Source organism: Chelon labrosus, assembly GCF_963514085.1.
Source record: "Chelon labrosus genome assembly, chromosome: 5".
NCBI classification, from domain to species: domain Eukaryota; kingdom Metazoa; phylum Chordata; class Actinopteri; order Mugiliformes; family Mugilidae; genus Chelon; species Chelon labrosus.
In genome coordinates, this window is record NC_140341.1 from 12,521,343 (window position 1) to 12,537,123 (window position 15,781).

Here is a 15,781-nt window from a genome sequence, read left to right on the forward strand (position 1 = left end):
ATGCAACTGTACGCACACAGTTGTGTCTCAATCACTTCGTACGACATTGCAGTGACATCCTGAATACTTAAACCTTTTGCTAACCTTAAAACCAAGTCTTTAACCTAAAATGTAACAATTTACTTTACTTATACTTGCCTTGCATCAAAACAACTTCAGCAATATCCGCACTGTAGTCGTGAGCCTCTGTGTGAAAGTCAGACTCATCAGTCAGCCCAGTTGTGCAGATCTCTCTCTCTCTCTCTCGCTCTCTTCCTCTGACTCTCCATCACTGCATCCACTTCCTGCTGCACTATTACATCTGTCGCGCAGGAAGCTTCAGCATCCGATGTCTGGTACCATAGCAACAGAGAACAACCAATAAGGGGGCTCTTCGAGACACGACAAGCCCTGGGTCAATAGCATCCTGGCAATTTGAACTATGCAGTCTGTGGCAAACTAATCCACACTGTACCTTTATTTGTGTTTATTTGGACAGTGACCTACTTAATCCCACTGTCTTTAATGTTAAAAAATAATCTATGTTGTTGTTTTTTTTTAAAAAAAGGAATTTACTTACAGTTTATCCTCAGTTACCTTAATTAACCTCAAAATGCTAATAGGTCACGTGTCCACATCAAATTCGGATATTTTCTGATGCTGGCTCTGTGAATTTATTTCACGACTTTATAATTTATTCTAGTGTAAAATCCACAGCAGAAGGCATACAATGTATATCATTATTACGTTTATTATTGTTATTATTATTATTATCATTATTATTATTATTATTATTTCCTCTTACTGTACAGGATTGTTGTTGTCATGGTGAGGCTGTCGGAGGGGGCCACTGTGTTCATGCCGCACGTGCCTCTGCGTCACGGCCGTTAGTCGCCTGTACGACTGGCACCGGCCATCTGAGGACAACCGAGCCCGGAGCCAGACAGCACACACACCGGGGGGGAAAAAAAAAAAAATCCTAGACTACTCCTGATGGACTGTCTGCCGCAGGAAAGCAGGCGCAGGCGGCATCGCCACCATGCAAACAGCCCATATGTAACGTGAACAGTGCTAGCGAGCAATGACTGACAGTTACTTCTAACGGCTTCATAGCAACGGTTCACCTCTAACCGGTCGGTAAATTAGCGTGGACTTGTCCTCCTCGTGTGTGGGTTCAAAACAGTACACACACAGCTTCCAGGAACTATTGCGGTCAATTCAGGTGACATGTACTCGGTTGTCCGCATAGTGGCACTATTACTATATGATTTGAGGCTAAAAACAAGACGCCGGGAACGACGTGGATCAAGGTAGCTATGGAAAGCTACACAAAAGCCGGAAGTTGAGTGTGTGTGCTTTTCCAAAATAAAATACAGTTTAATTTTCTTAGGTTGAGTTGCTAAGGAGGATACAAACTTATATAATAATACACATAAAAAAATGTTTTCAGGACATAGTTTCTTATGTTTTTATCTCATATAAAGTGTCTTAAATCTATGAATCTATTGTTTTGTAGACAGTATTTAACACAAAAGCTACAATGCAGTTTAAAATAAGACTTCTGACTACACTTGAAGGTTCGATCCATATTTGCAACTAAACTAAACTACTAGTACTACTATACTATTTATTGGATGTATTTAACATCCTTGCCTTTGCCTGGAATACATTTAGAATACACTAAAAAGCCAACACATTATTTCTCTCTCTCTCACGTCCTGTGGGTGACCTGAATAAGTGCCAAACTTGGCTAACAAAAAGAGGATTGACATTAACAGCTCTTATAAATAATGTGGTATGTGGAATGGCAAATCATCCCACTATTTCACCTTATTGTCTGGATTTAGTACATTAAGAACTGCTAGTACCAGAGCAATATTTGGAGACTACTACATTGGAGAATAGTTAATTTTCTTATTAGTGAGGAAGAAGTGGTGTGGTGCTGTCCAAGCTGTGTGCTGTTTGAAGTTTTTGTCTAATGTATGATAACCCCAAAGTTACAGACTCACAGCATGCACTGGAATGATTTATCTGATGCTCCCACATACACCCGTCTGTCCTATGACCTGTTTTATTTTGAAATTCCGCTTACCGGAACTCGTGTGTTTTGCCTCGCTCACTTTGCCACTCGCCGAGAAAGAAGAGAAAGCAAAGCGATCAGGCGGTTGCAATGGAGAGCGAAAGGACTGGGAGGGTGAGCGAAAATGTTGGAGAGACATGGCGTGGCGGCGTGACAAAATAAAGGGATCTCAGTCCACCGCGGGGGAGCTGTTCTGGATAACGAAGCCGAAGGCGAGGAGTCGAGCTTGACTGTCTGTGAGGATTTTCATTTCGCTTTGCTTTGGTCTTACCTCGTTTAACCTAATCAGTGCGCACACAACGTTTCTGCTGAGCAGTATCTGCAGAGAGAAGTCTGTGGCTAACAACATCCTCTGACAGGATAAAAGGTAAAAAAAAAACAACAACAAGTGACTTGTCTTACCCAACAGTCTCTCAAGACCGTTGTTTGTTTACAGCCATGGTTACCGTGCTGAAGTTACATACTCGTAAACCCATGTTCTTTGTTTGGCTAGCTAATTTTTGCCCGCATTGTTAGCAAGTGCTCAGAAAAAGACTTTCGCTGCTCCGTATTTTAAATATCGTGTTGTTACTGTTGGTTTTAGTGGCGCAGCGGCGTGCATGATCAAACCTGCTAAGAGTGGCTATGCTAATGTTAGCAGCTGAACCGAGCTGCTACATGAGAGAACTGACAAAGTGCCACATGGGGCTGTGTTACCTGTCAGTGGCGGAGAGTCTGCCCGAGCATGTCCTTGGACGCAAAGCTGTCCCCTCTCAAGACCTGCAGCCAACAGCAACAACAAAAAAAAAATAATTAATACAAATGCATTCATAAAATAACACTTATAAATGTCAGGTGTCAATAGGGATTGTGTAATTAGACTGGCACTCAAGAGAAAGTTCTGTCAACAACAACAAACACCCACCCAGGAAATGACTTTCCACCAATTAAAATAATAGTCACCACCGGTATCATTTATGTCATGTATATAAAGCTATTTGTTGTGTGTTTTATATATATATATATATATATGTTTTATCATATTTTATAGCGTGTTTAATACAATAGTAAACAGTTGTGGTCTGGTGTTTGAACGCAGCTTGGACTTGTTGTGTGTCAGTGCTGAGGAATAGCTCCCCCCCTGTGCTTTCAGTATGAGTCGAGATGGGTGGGCGAAGAAGAGAGCCAATACCGGTGAAGACAATGGCTGGGCTGAAAGGGTGAGTACAGCACTCGTCTCGTTACAACCAGCCGTGAGGGATCCATAGAGCATGTAACCTCCCAGCACGAAGAGCACATTATGATGCGGTGGCTTGAAATGCACACAGTTAATGCCCAGTGTGCCTTACGGTATTACTGGGAAAGTGAAAGTAACACAGCCTCCTTGACCCCCTATTTCACACTCATTATAACAGATAGGAAATGGAGGTATATCACAAGCTATCTTATTAGGTAAGGCTAGGCCCTCTGTATATCATACAACACCCCATACACTAAGAGCAGTACAGGCTAGACAGTAGGTAGATAAGAATATCTATGTAATTGTAAAGGAAAGTCCTTTTAAGGCTTTGATCAAGTCATAGTCTGTGCACAATTTGTCAGAAAACACATTATAGATATGTGTGTATACATTAGTAAATGTATGACTGCATGTTTACTTATTTATTGTGATATAGTATGAATTCTAGGTCATTATATGAATCACAAAATGCTTTTTGTGTTTACCTCACGTGACCACCACTCCGCTCTCCTTCACGTGTGCAGGGCGGCTACATGGCTGCCAAGGTTTCTAAGCTGGACGAGCAGTTTAAACTCGACGCCCCCAGAGAAAAGCAGAAGCAAGGAACGTGCTCCAGCATCTTCAGTGGCGTGGCTATTTATGTCAATGGCTACACAGGTAATGCAGTGCAATGCTGGTTATATATATATATATATATGCTGACTACATGTATGGTCCGTCTGCTTTCTTCCGTCAGTTTCTTCAGTAAGCCCCAGAACCGTCCCGTAAGAGTACCGTTTTCTTTCAGCAATTTCAGCCGTATGTTAGCATGATATAATTTCACATATTTAACAAGAATCGAGCTCTACGGAAACTATTATAATTCCCTGAAGAGTCTATAATGCCTTTAATCGTAAGATCCTAATAATGTTTGCCAAGGGGACACGAATCGGCTCACAAGAAAAAGTCATTAAAATGCTCAGTGTGGAGCAAAGAGAATGCATGGAGTTTTCTTTCGGGACGATGTTTCACTTGTTTTTACTCATGTGCAGACATATATTTCCTGTGTTCATGGTGCTACGCGCAGATCCATAAATAGGGGTTTGAAAAAATCATGTTCGGATGACTTGAGGTACTTTTCCATTTTATTTCTCCAGTGTGAACGCTTCACAGCATAAATTGTCATTCTAAAATGATGCAGGAATAAATAAACTCAATGGGGGTCTCTTTGGTGCAGTATACACCAGCTTTGTCATTTGAGGTCATTTGACATCCGTAGCACACAGTGGACTAGTCATAAAGACAAAAGATGCCAAGCTACGGTTGGATGGATGTGCTCTAGGGAGTGACTATGACAAAATTGCTGCTTTTTTTTTAGAGACTCGAATCTTATTGACGCTGGGAAAGAAGATGTGCCGTATTCAGGAGGCTGCCTAGGGTGTACTGAACTGGCCTTTCTGCTGTAGGTGTGCGTTTCGCAAGCTGAATTTATAATATTCTTGACTTTTTTTTGTCTGTTTTATCTTTTTGAACAGATCCGAGCGCAGATGAACTACGCAGACTGATGATGCTGCACGGCGGCCAGTTCCACGTCTACTACTCGCGCTCCAAGACCACCCACATCATTGCCAGTAACTTGCCCAACAGCAAAATTCAGGAGCTCAAAGGGGAAAAGGTCATCAGGCCAGAGTGGATCACTGACAGGTGTGTTTGGTGCACTAGGAGGAATTTCTACATTTATTATCCTGCCGTGTGATATGCATGTGTTGAAAATCTCTGTGTTTAATTTGTCGTTTGTTTGAACTAGCATCAAGGCCGGGCATCTCCTGCCTCACATACAGTACCAGCTGTATGCTAAACAGAGAGGATCCATCTTCCCTGGCATGACTCTTCGCCAAACCTCAGAGATTGCAGGATCAAGTCACGGACAGCCTCAGCCAAATGTCCATCAAAGACTTCATCTGCCACAATGCAAAATTCAACGCTCTGCCCTCAACAATGAGCAGTCGTCAGCCAGCTGCCAGAACAACTCCGTCTCTATCTCCAGTCACAGTCGACCTCAATCTCAGTCCACCCAGCACAGCTCCGCAGCTCGCTCTGTTAACCCCCAACCAAGTCATTTAGCATCCAGTCACCTCATTACAGATCCCAGGCACAGAAGCCCTTTACACACCCACCCGCTGTCTAATCCAAGCCACACAAAGCACCCACACAAGTCTCCACAGTCTGCTTCCCCACAGGAAGTGGAACTGCAAATGTGAGTATGTAACAAGTTGAGTTTGTTTTTGTCACTTTATTGGGTTTTTATCAGTTAATCTATACAACTAACACTTAAAATATATGTTTGTCATCTCTTTGCATCACAGAAACGGATTATTGCAGACCTCACTGGATATGATGAGCCATTCAAAAGTGAATGAAATGCCAGAGTGTGGAAAAGAAGATCCTTGTTTTGCAGGGGCCCCAAAGGTGGTGAAGGAAGCCCCGTTGACCAATGGACACGCTCATCTTGTTAATGGTGCCTTAAAGCCAGGGGACCTGTCATGTGATACAGATCAACCCTCTTTCGACAAGGACCTGTCCAAATGCAAAGTCAAGAGTTCAACTAATAAACCTCAGAGTTCTCCAGGCAAGTTCCAGACCAACCCCGATCCGTATGAGTTTCCCCACAGTCCTCCAAAGCAATCTGAGCAGTCCTCTGGAACCAGTGGGCAGAGGCCAAAACCTCCACCACCCACCTACCATGAGGCAATAAAAGCCACTGAAACCCACCCACTCCCAAAACAACTCCAACCACCAGCTCAGGTTGATATTATTTCTGAAAAGACTCACATTTCCCCTTCATCTTGCTCTGTTTCACATTCTCCAGTTCGACTGAACGGAAGTCACCACAAAGCCTCGTCATCAGACCCCACCTCCATCAACACGACCAATTTGTCGGCCAAACCAGATCCTCCCACCAACGAGTCATTCTCATCACCCAACAAGTCTTCGGTGCAGCTTCTTGAACAGACGGGAGGTTTGATTTCAGAGTTCTACTCTCACTCACGTTTGCACCAGATCTCCACGTGGAGGACTGGCTTCTCTGAATATGTCAATGAACTGCATAGCAAACGAAAAGGAGCAGGAGGTGCCTGCTTTCCTGGGAGAGACAGACTGAGGAAGTCCGTGGCCCAGGGATCTACAGACAGTCAAGGTAGGAAAGGATGAGTCACTGTGACCTAGTGCTCAAAAAAATACCTTACCTTCTCAAGCTTTCTGGGTTCAAAATCGTCCAGGGACTTTGGTCACATGTCATGCTTATCCCTTTCTCTAAATGTGCCAACTTTCTATACTGGAAGATATTCAATGTAGGAAAATATTTTAAAAAAATATCTTTAAAACTTCAGAAGAGCATGTTCATTGGAAAACACATGCTCTGTATAGACATTGGATGTGAGAACATGCGGCACACTTAGATGCTGTGTTCATATTTGTGTCCACTGATGATGATTTGATATGCATTTGTTTGCGTCAGGTACATCTGCACCAGTCGGCGTTAAATCTTGTATTCTCCATGTGGACATGGACTGTTTTTTTGTATCTGTGGGGATCCGACATCGACCGGACCTGAAAGGCAAGACTCTCTTTGTCTGTTTAGTTGTGTGCCGTCTTTTAAAAATATGTTTGGGACTAGCACACTGTATAGCCTTAAAAATCCAGCTCTTGCTCGTGCTTTACTTCGTGGCTTTCTTGCAGGGAAGCCTGTAGCTGTGACTAGTAACCGTGGACAGGGCAAGGTGCCAGTGAGACCTGGGGCAAACCCTCAGGTGGAGCTGCAGTACTATCAGAGGAAATATACTCATCCTCAACCTGGTGAGATTATAATCTACAACTGTTTGCCATGGCGACTCCTGATCGTGAGACTCACTGGCCTGGCTCAGTGTACAGTGTGTCTTTTACATGTGTAACTTAAATGTGACCTTCCTCTCAGAGAGGACAGATGATGATGATGATCTACACAGAACTCCAACACAAGAGAGTCCCGAGTCCCGCGCCAACGGAGTGGATCAAGATGCTGCTGCTCTCTCAATGGCAGAGATTGCCTCGTGCAGTTACGAGGCTAGGTAAGACATAAAAGCAGCATTACTGTCTTGATCTCATACCAACAGGAATCTGAACATATATTTTCTCTTTCCATAGGCAGGCAGGTGTGAGGAACGGGATGTTTTTTGGAAAAGCAAAACAGCTGTGCCCCTCGCTGCAAGCCGTCCCATATGATTTTGAGGCCTACAAAGACGTGGCACTAAACATGTATGAGATCCTGGCGGGGTAAGATGAACACTGAAGCGGTCTGCCACTCACGTCCTTTTCATTCAGTTACAACGTATCGTAACTTCTTTGATATTTGCACTTTGCAGTTACACCCATGACATTGAGGCTCTCAGCTGTGATGAAGTGTTGATAGACGGTTCTGCTCTGCTAGCGGAGGTGGGTGTCAACCCAGACGATCTGGCCAGGGCAATCAGAGCAGACATCAAGGAGAAAACAGGATGCTGTGCTTCAGTGGGCATGGGTGAGTTCATGTTTGGCTCATAGTGTAAAAAAAAAAAAAATTCTGAGACCGCTGCCTTATCTTTTTAAATCCATGCTGACTGATCTGTTCAGGGTCCAACATCCTTTTGGCTCGACTGGCGACCCGTAAGGCCAAGCCAAATGGGCAGTACTTTCTCAAGTCTGAAGAAGTGGACGATTTTATCCGGGACCTGCCAGTGACCAGCTTACCAGGTAGATATACAGCGCCATCTGCTGGCCAGTGCCATCTATCTACAGTATGTTAGCATTGGTGTGGTAAGTATTCCATCAAACTGTTTTATCATTTCTTTTTCTAGGTGTTGGGCCTGTTATGGGTAGGAAGCTAGCTGCTATGGGTGTGAGGTCTTGTGGGGACCTCCAGCAAGTGTCTCTGTCTCAACTGCAGAAGAAGTTTGGACCCCGCACTGGACAAACCCTATTCCGCTTCTGTAGGGGTCTGGATGACCGGCCTGTCCGCTACGAGAAGGAAAGGAAATCCGTCTCAGCTGAAATGAACTACAACATTCGGTTTACCAAGGTTAGACATACTTTATATACTTCATTTCTCCCATGCCATCTGTTTTTTATCTTTCTTATTCTTCCACATGTCCTTTCTAAGCCTCTTGTACTACTTACCAGGTTGATGAGGCAGAGTGTTTCCTGACTAACTTGTCCATGGAGGTGCAAAAACGTCTACAAGAAGCAGGACTTCGAGGTCGCAGAGTTACCCTTAAGATTATGGTCCGCAAGGTTGGAGCACCACTGGAACCGGCTAAATATGGTGGTCATGGCATATGTGATAATCTAGCCAGGTAAGACTGACTGACAGTGTCCTCTCTCCATTGCTTGTACACGTCATGGTTTCTTTGTACACTCACTTTTATCTGTCACTTTCCGTCAGGACTGTGATGCTCGCTCAGTCCACTGACAGCGGTGAGCTGATTGCTGCCGCAGTCATCAAGCTGTTCCATGCCATGAAGCTGCAGGTGCAGGACTTGAGAGGAGTCGGCATCCAGGTTCAGCTTCTTGAGGGAAATCGTTGTGCTGCCCAGGACTCAAAGGGCCCTCGAATACGCTCCATTAAAGAGATGTTGGTGGGCCAGGGACAGAGCACCAGAGGTTTGTTTGGTCTTTGTCATTCCCGTGATATCTTTGTTGTTGTCTGTAAGATCAGTTACGTCATAGATCCTTGTTGCAGATGTTGCAGTCACACATAAGGAAAAGAGTTCCTCCACAACAGTCCCATCGTCCAGCTCCTCTCCACATCCTTTGTCGCCTGCTGAGCCAGTCCCAGGAACAAGCAAAGAACAACCAGCATGCAGACAAACTCCAAAACATTCCCGAACACGTCTCAACTTCAGTATTGAGGTCCCTTCCCCATCACAGGTAAAGACTGGAAGGATTTGTCCGATTGTTGAAACAAGAGCTGAATAGTGATTTTAAGAAAACTATTTCTGAATGATCTCTAAGGTGGATCGCTCGGTGTTGGAGGCTCTACCTGCAGAGCTGAGAGAACAAGTGGAGCAGTCGTGGACTAAGAGAGATGGGAGAACAAATAACTGCCATACAGCTGATCCGAAGCTTTCCACTCCTAATTCTCGTTCAGCCTCCCCTCCTCGTCCTCCTCTTGCCCCTGTACGTTACACTTCGCCTGCAGGAACGTTGGTTCTGCAGATTCCAAACCAGCCAGACAGTCCAGGAATTGTGCTGGAACTACCTAGCTTCTCGCAGGTAGAGATACAACGTTTGATATGATTTTCTTGATTATTAATCTTCTATTGTTCTGGTTATTACATTTTACAGAACAAGGAAAACTCAGCAACTTATTGTTAGTTATCACTTAGTTAGTAAAATCTAACATTACTTAACAGATTTCTTCAGATAGAATGTCATTTTAAATGCACCCACAAATTCTGACTGCAGGTTGATCCAGACGTATTTGCCGCCCTACCCAAAGAGCTACAGGAGGAACTGAAGTCTGCCTACAGCCGTGTAACAAATGTCCAACCCCAAGGGAAAATGTGTAAGTCAGGGGGTAAAAAAAAAAAAAAAAAAGCCTTTTACTTTTTTCAGTATGCTCTTAATCCTAACAGTTGACCTCTTGGTTTCTCTGCAGCGGATCAGAAGAATCCACTGCTGCAGCTAAAACAGCCTGGTATAGGAATTGGCATCGGTCGGGTGAAGCGGCGCTACAAGAGGAAGAATGTCAGCCCTCTTAAGAAAGGAACTTCACCGCTAAAGAGGCGTCAAACGACAAACAGCCCAGCCAAGTCCATTCCATCTCCTATAAAAACACGGGATCAAAACATACTAAAGGCAAGTCGATCTGTGGTTTTTATGTTAAAGATGGTATATGTAAGTTTGGAACTTGACTAATCGTTCTAGCTCACACCTGTTTTCCCCTTCCCAGACTGAAAATGGTCCGTCAGCGTCGACCTCAAAACCTGACATCCAGGTATCTGTGACTAAACTGGCTGCTCGTCCTGCTCCAGCGTTGGCGGGAGCCTGTGACCTGACAGACATTAAAACTCTCCTACGAGAATGGGTCACCACCATAACAGGTACACAGTGAAGAACAGATGTATTATAATGTTATTTACCTGTATTTTTGCTATTGTTTGTGGGTTTGCGATAATGCATCTTTTTATGGTTTCTTACTTTTTCTAGAACCCATGGAGGAGGACATCCTACAGGTGGTGAAATACTGCACAGACCTGATTGAGGATAAAGACTTGGAGAAGTTGGATCTGATTATAAAATACATGAAAAGGTCAGTTCTGTACGGTTTAGCTTCATGCGTTTATCATTATCTTTTCATTCATTCCTTATTTTCTCTGTTGATCTTTTTTTCTGCAGGATCATGCAGCAGTCGGTGGAGTCTGTGTGGAGCATGGCTTTTGACTTTATCTTAGACAATGTGCAGGTGGTTGTGCAGCAAGCTTACGGTAGCACCCTGAAGATATCATGAAGAAGTACCGATTTTATATTGTGGCCATTACAGCTACACCTTCTGTCTTTCTACCTTCACGTGACATCATGACATCAAATTGTGATTTTCGGTGTTGTGCCTCCTGAGAGTGAGGCACAAATAATGGCTACGCACACAACACGAGAAGGAGCCATGAAAGTATTCTGAATGTACACTGCTTACAGTACTCTTCAACTGACAAGTACTTCAAACTGAAGTAAATACTCACCGTCACCCACAACTGTGATTATCATACCAGCCTTTTCCAAATTCCTGATTTTATTTAAGATTCGTAACACTCTTCCATACATGTGTCACATTTCATCTGAAGGTCCTTGCAGGTATTGCGTACATATTTCTTGCACATCTCTAGTCTAAAGTTTTTCTTTTCCTGGTGAGTGTTTTCCATCTGATACAGCAGTTTCTCATAAGTCCAAGGATCAGATTTTAAAAAAAGAACGATAAACATTTTATCATGTTTCAGTACAAATCATCTTTTAGCAGTTTTTTAGTCTGTTGGCTTTGTAGCACACCTCATAAAATGATCTCAGAAACTGTAGGACAAAAATGATTTGTTTCTTAATTGTTCATTTGGTGCTCCTCACGTCTAGCACTTATCTGTGAAGTATCTGCAGCTGCTGCATACAGTAGTATCTTTTTTTTTTTTTTGTCTCTTTCAAAGAAAGTGCCAAATCTTGTTATTATGGTATGTAAATAATGTTTTTAAAGATCCTTGTCAAAAAAAATGTATGCAGAGGAATTACCTCTTGTATTGTTTACCAGTAGTGAATTCTTAGTAACTTGTCTTTAAATTGTAACTCTTCTCGCTCTAATTGTTTCTATAAATGTTCCAACATGGAAATCTGAGCTGGCCAAAGCACTTCATATGAGGTTAACTGTTGATTCTCAGTAGCACTCTGATTTGGGAGGACATTGACAACGGGTCATGGCAATCAATAAGTAGCCTATGCATTTCTTCTTTGTTCCACAAACAATTGAGATGTCCCTTAGAGATAATGTAACCTTTCATAAAGCATTTGTATTTGGGGTTAATCTAATATTCTGTGTTTTCACTGGTTTCTTAAAGTCTGAAATGATGCTGGAATTGCATAGGAACGGGTGATCTGAATTTTTAAACTCTGTGACTCATCTTGTATACTTCACACTCTGGAGACATTTGTCTGACCTGTGGCCACACTGTTACTGTATTTCTGTAAAGTAGATTTTTATGATTGGTCATTAGCAGCAGATCTCACCATGGATATGCGTGTTGTTGAGACTTTTGTTTAAAGGAGTATCCCTATATGCAAACCAAATCAATCCGTCTTTTTAAACTTGTTGAAATGAATGTAATTCAGAATGTGTGAGTCGCCGCTCACTTTCAAGATGTTGCTTCTCTTCACCATTCATGTCTCTCCTGAAGTTAATGGCCAGAAGTTACAATTGGCCAGTCTTGTCTTCTCTAAACTGGCTTGTGCCTGAAGACCTGAAGCTGTGAACTTTGTTTGTAAGTTTTCTAAACCTTGGTAATAAACTGTAAAGTCTGTATTAATTTATGTCTCCTTGTTTTTTTTTTTTATTCTTTATCATTCAGTTTATGTGTTTGCTCTTTATTTATTTAATTAGTTCACATCACACTGGGCCTTTCTGTGTGGAGTTTGCATGTTCTCCCTGTGTCTGCGTGGGTTCTCTCCGGGTACTCCGGCTTCCTCCCACCGTCCAAAGACATGCTCGTTAGGTTAATTGGTGATTCTAAATTGGCCGTAGGTGTGAATGTGAGTGTGAATGGTTGTCTGTCTCTGTGTGTTAGCCCTGTGATGGACTGGCGACCTGTCCAGGGCGTACCCCCGCCTCCCGCCCGATGGCAGCTGGGATAGGCTCCAGCTGACCCCTGCGACCCTTAACAGGAATAACCGGGTACAGAAGATGAATGGAGGAGGAGAGTACTATTTTTTTTCCCACCCCGTTTATGAACTAGAACTGGATGATGTTCAACCTACAATAGGCTGACCATTGTTTCTACATCAGTAGAATGGTTTCATTCTTATTAGTATAATAATTAAATTGACATGGATTAAAATAAAAATGCTTTGGATCTTAATAAAATAATCGATACATCTTGAAAATGTAGATTTTTGAAAACTGTGAAAAAAAATATATTTTTTTAGTTAATTATATCTTAAGTTGAAAAACAACTTTTATTTTGAAAGTCGGCCGGATGTGCTTAGTGTGACATCGCGCGTCCATCGTGACGTTAAATCCGCTTCAACCGTTTTGCGCATCAAGCGTTGCAGATCATCTGTCATTTCACCAGGTAACTGTTTGACCCCATTTTAACAATGAATTTGTTTTATTTCTTTTTGAAAACAACACGCGACTAACTTTCATTATCTAATATACACCGAACAAATATTTGTTCACGTGGCAGAGTGTGATAACGTCTGTGGGAATCGGAGGGCTAATGTTAGCTAGCTAGCATAGCACGCAAACACAAACTCTGGCGGTGCGTAGATTTATTTATTTATTTATTTATTTATTTATTTATTTATTTTTGATTACTGGCAAATGATAGTCGTCCTATGTGGGTTTCCCAACTTGTATCGGTTAGGGGCAAAATAAGCGAAAGGGGAAATTTCTAGTAACTAGGTTGTGCGCAGATAAGGCTAGGCTAATGCTAGCTAACAACCCGGGAGTAACAAGGCGTGCCCAGTTGTTACCATGGCTTTTTGTTTAACATCAGCTAGCGAAACAAAGGTGGCTCTTCCCTTATTGAGACGCTTGACCTACACTCGGCTAAACCTCGTCTCACTCAACAGCCCTGCAATGAATCACTCCTTCATTAAAGTGTTCAGATGTTGTCAAACCTGTTGTTTGATATTCTGTCCATTGCATTTATTATCAGTATGACTTTATATTAAAGGCATCCTTCAGTGATGTGCATGTCAAATGTGTCTAACCTCACGCCATCTGTTCTTCACCCCTTCATGATCAGATAGTTCTTCCCACTTGAGCAGCCATGGCCAACCAGTCGGTGGATATCATTGCGAAGGTCCTGGAGCAGTCAGCCAAGCTGGTGGAGGAGCAGGTGGACGCGCAGATGAGCAAACTCAGTGAAATGGACGTAGATGATTTGGAGAGGCTGAAGGAGAAGCGATTAGAGGCGCTTAAAAAAGCCCAGAAACAGAAGCAGGTACGCGGCGGGATGACACATGTCACGCATCTCGTTTTGTGCTGTTTTGTTTGCATGGCGGATAAAACGGGTTTTCTGTTGTTTTGACACGAAGCTCAGCTGCAGACATGTAATTGTTTTATAAGTCAACAGAGTGCCACAAGAATGTTTTAACATGTTATTTAGAAAGACCGTATTGGGAGGATGGAAAGATTTATAGACCAACTCTTGCTTGACTTCATTTTATGGAGACTTCAGGCCATTATTCACATTCCCAACGAGCCAGCAAAAGAAATTACTTGTTGTCAGTGTGTTTCTTCTATTTGAATTCTTTTTGTTCTATTATTCATTTGAGCTTTTTGCTTTTAAGGAGTGGCTGTCAAAAGGCCACGGGGAGTACAAAGAAATCCCCAGTGAGAAAGACTTTTTCGGCGAAGTGAAGGACACCAAGAACGTTGTCTGCCACTTCTACAAAACCTCAACCTTCAGGTAAGTCATAACTATTATTCATTCATTCACATATATTTATTTAAATTTATTTTCTTTACATCTGAAATGCAAACTGTGCTTAAAATACTTTTGTGCTTTTATTTTATGGTCATGTTTGTGTGTACATCTTAGTAGCTGCAATATTTTGTCAAGGAGCAACCGACCATGTCATTCTCTCCTCCGCCCCCCCCTCGTGTAGATGTAAGATCCTCGACAAACACCTGGCTATCTTGGCAAAGAAGCACCTCGAGACTAAATTCCTCAAACTGGATGTAGAGAAGGCCCCGTTCCTGACAGAGAGGCTGCGCATCAAAGTCATTCCTACGCTGGCTTTGCTTATAGACGGAAAGACAAAGGACTATGTGGTTGGATTCACTGATCTGGGCAACACTGACGAGTTTTCCACAGAGATGCTTGAGTGGAGACTCGGCTGTGCAGATGTTATCAACTACAGGTTAGACGTGCAGCAGACCCGCTACTTCACCTTTGAAAGTGCCGCTGAAAATAACTGCTGTTCAACCTGATTTTTTACGCCGTCTTTTTTCCTCTCCTAGTGGGAACTTGATGGAGCCCCCAACAGCGCCACAGAGGTCAGGCTCAAAGTTCACTAAAGTGGAGAAGAAAACCATCAGAGGCCGAGCTTACGACTCAGATTCAGACTCTGGAGATGACTGAAAATGTTCTGACAGTTGGTTTTCTCTCTCGGGGCTACCTCAATAATAAAATCCTAGCAGACAGCCCACCTTGATCCCCCTCCCCCTCCCCCTCTCAGTGACTTACCATTCACTGTGTTCATTTCCATAGTTTAATTTACAAGATCTGTGGAATTATTTGATAAAAGCAATTAGCATGCTTGTTTCTGCCTTATTTAATTAAATGTCTTCCATGTTTTATGTTCGAGTGACAGCACTGCATCACTGTGTGTGTAGCTCTACTCTTTGTTATTGAGTTTCTCTCTTCTTTGTTTAAACCTTGGAGCTTTGTCATGAATTACTGACACGCTCAGTTAGGTAGTTTATATCATTTCATACATTTCTGTAACTTGTGTGAGTCTCATCTTGAACCAGACAGTCGTCTATGCGGGTGCCAAGACCATCTTTTTGCATCACAATGAATTTGTACCTGACATCTTGTTGTAGCGAGAGTTTGACTTCATAAAAGGAATTAAAAATGTACTTCTGTGTTATTTGTTGTATTACTCTACTGAAGGTATGGTATTTGCAATATTTTATTTAAAAAAAATTACCACAGATAAGCAGATGAAAATAGAGAGATGGTCCTCTAAGTGGACACTCAATGCTTTGAACCCTCTATTGAAATAAGGTCAAAAGAGAAAGAAAATGT

The 15,781-nt window shown here is 42.6% G+C and overlaps 2 protein-coding genes across 3 annotated transcripts; both read left to right on the forward strand.

The window, feature by feature from the left end:
• Positions 1-2,102: 2,102 nt before the first annotated feature.
• Positions 2,103-12,327, forward strand: rev1 (REV1 DNA directed polymerase). The gene is made up of 22 exons (XM_084545233.1): positions 2,103-2,426; positions 3,192-3,258; positions 3,803-3,935; positions 4,793-4,961; positions 5,065-5,514; positions 5,624-6,453; positions 6,775-6,873; positions 6,996-7,112; positions 7,231-7,363; positions 7,440-7,568; positions 7,658-7,812; positions 7,905-8,024; positions 8,129-8,349; positions 8,451-8,623; positions 8,713-8,930; positions 9,010-9,197; positions 9,282-9,542; positions 9,735-9,834; positions 9,928-10,127; positions 10,222-10,372; positions 10,479-10,581; positions 10,668-12,327. Exons 2-22 carry the CDS (start codon positions 3,193-3,195, stop codon positions 10,777-10,779), a joined length of 4,128 nt encoding a protein of 1,375 aa, XP_084401359.1. The 5' UTR covers positions 2,103-2,426; position 3,192; the 3' UTR covers positions 10,780-12,327.
• Positions 12,328-13,012: 685 nt separating this feature from the next.
• On the forward strand, positions 13,013-15,623 carry txndc9 (thioredoxin domain containing 9). 2 transcript variants are annotated; one of them, XM_084544570.1, is made up of 5 exons: positions 13,013-13,093; positions 13,772-13,969; positions 14,319-14,437; positions 14,637-14,891; positions 14,992-15,623. In XM_084544570.1, exons 2-5 carry the CDS (start codon positions 13,796-13,798, stop codon positions 15,110-15,112), a joined length of 669 nt encoding a protein of 222 aa, XP_084400696.1. In that variant the 5' UTR covers positions 13,013-13,093; positions 13,772-13,795; the 3' UTR covers positions 15,113-15,623. The 2 variants fall into 2 exon arrangements, with proteins under 2 accessions (XP_084400696.1, XP_084400697.1); XM_084544571.1 differs by having other exon boundaries at positions 13,055-13,093; positions 13,776-13,969.
• The last annotated feature ends 158 nt before the right edge of the window (positions 15,624-15,781 follow it).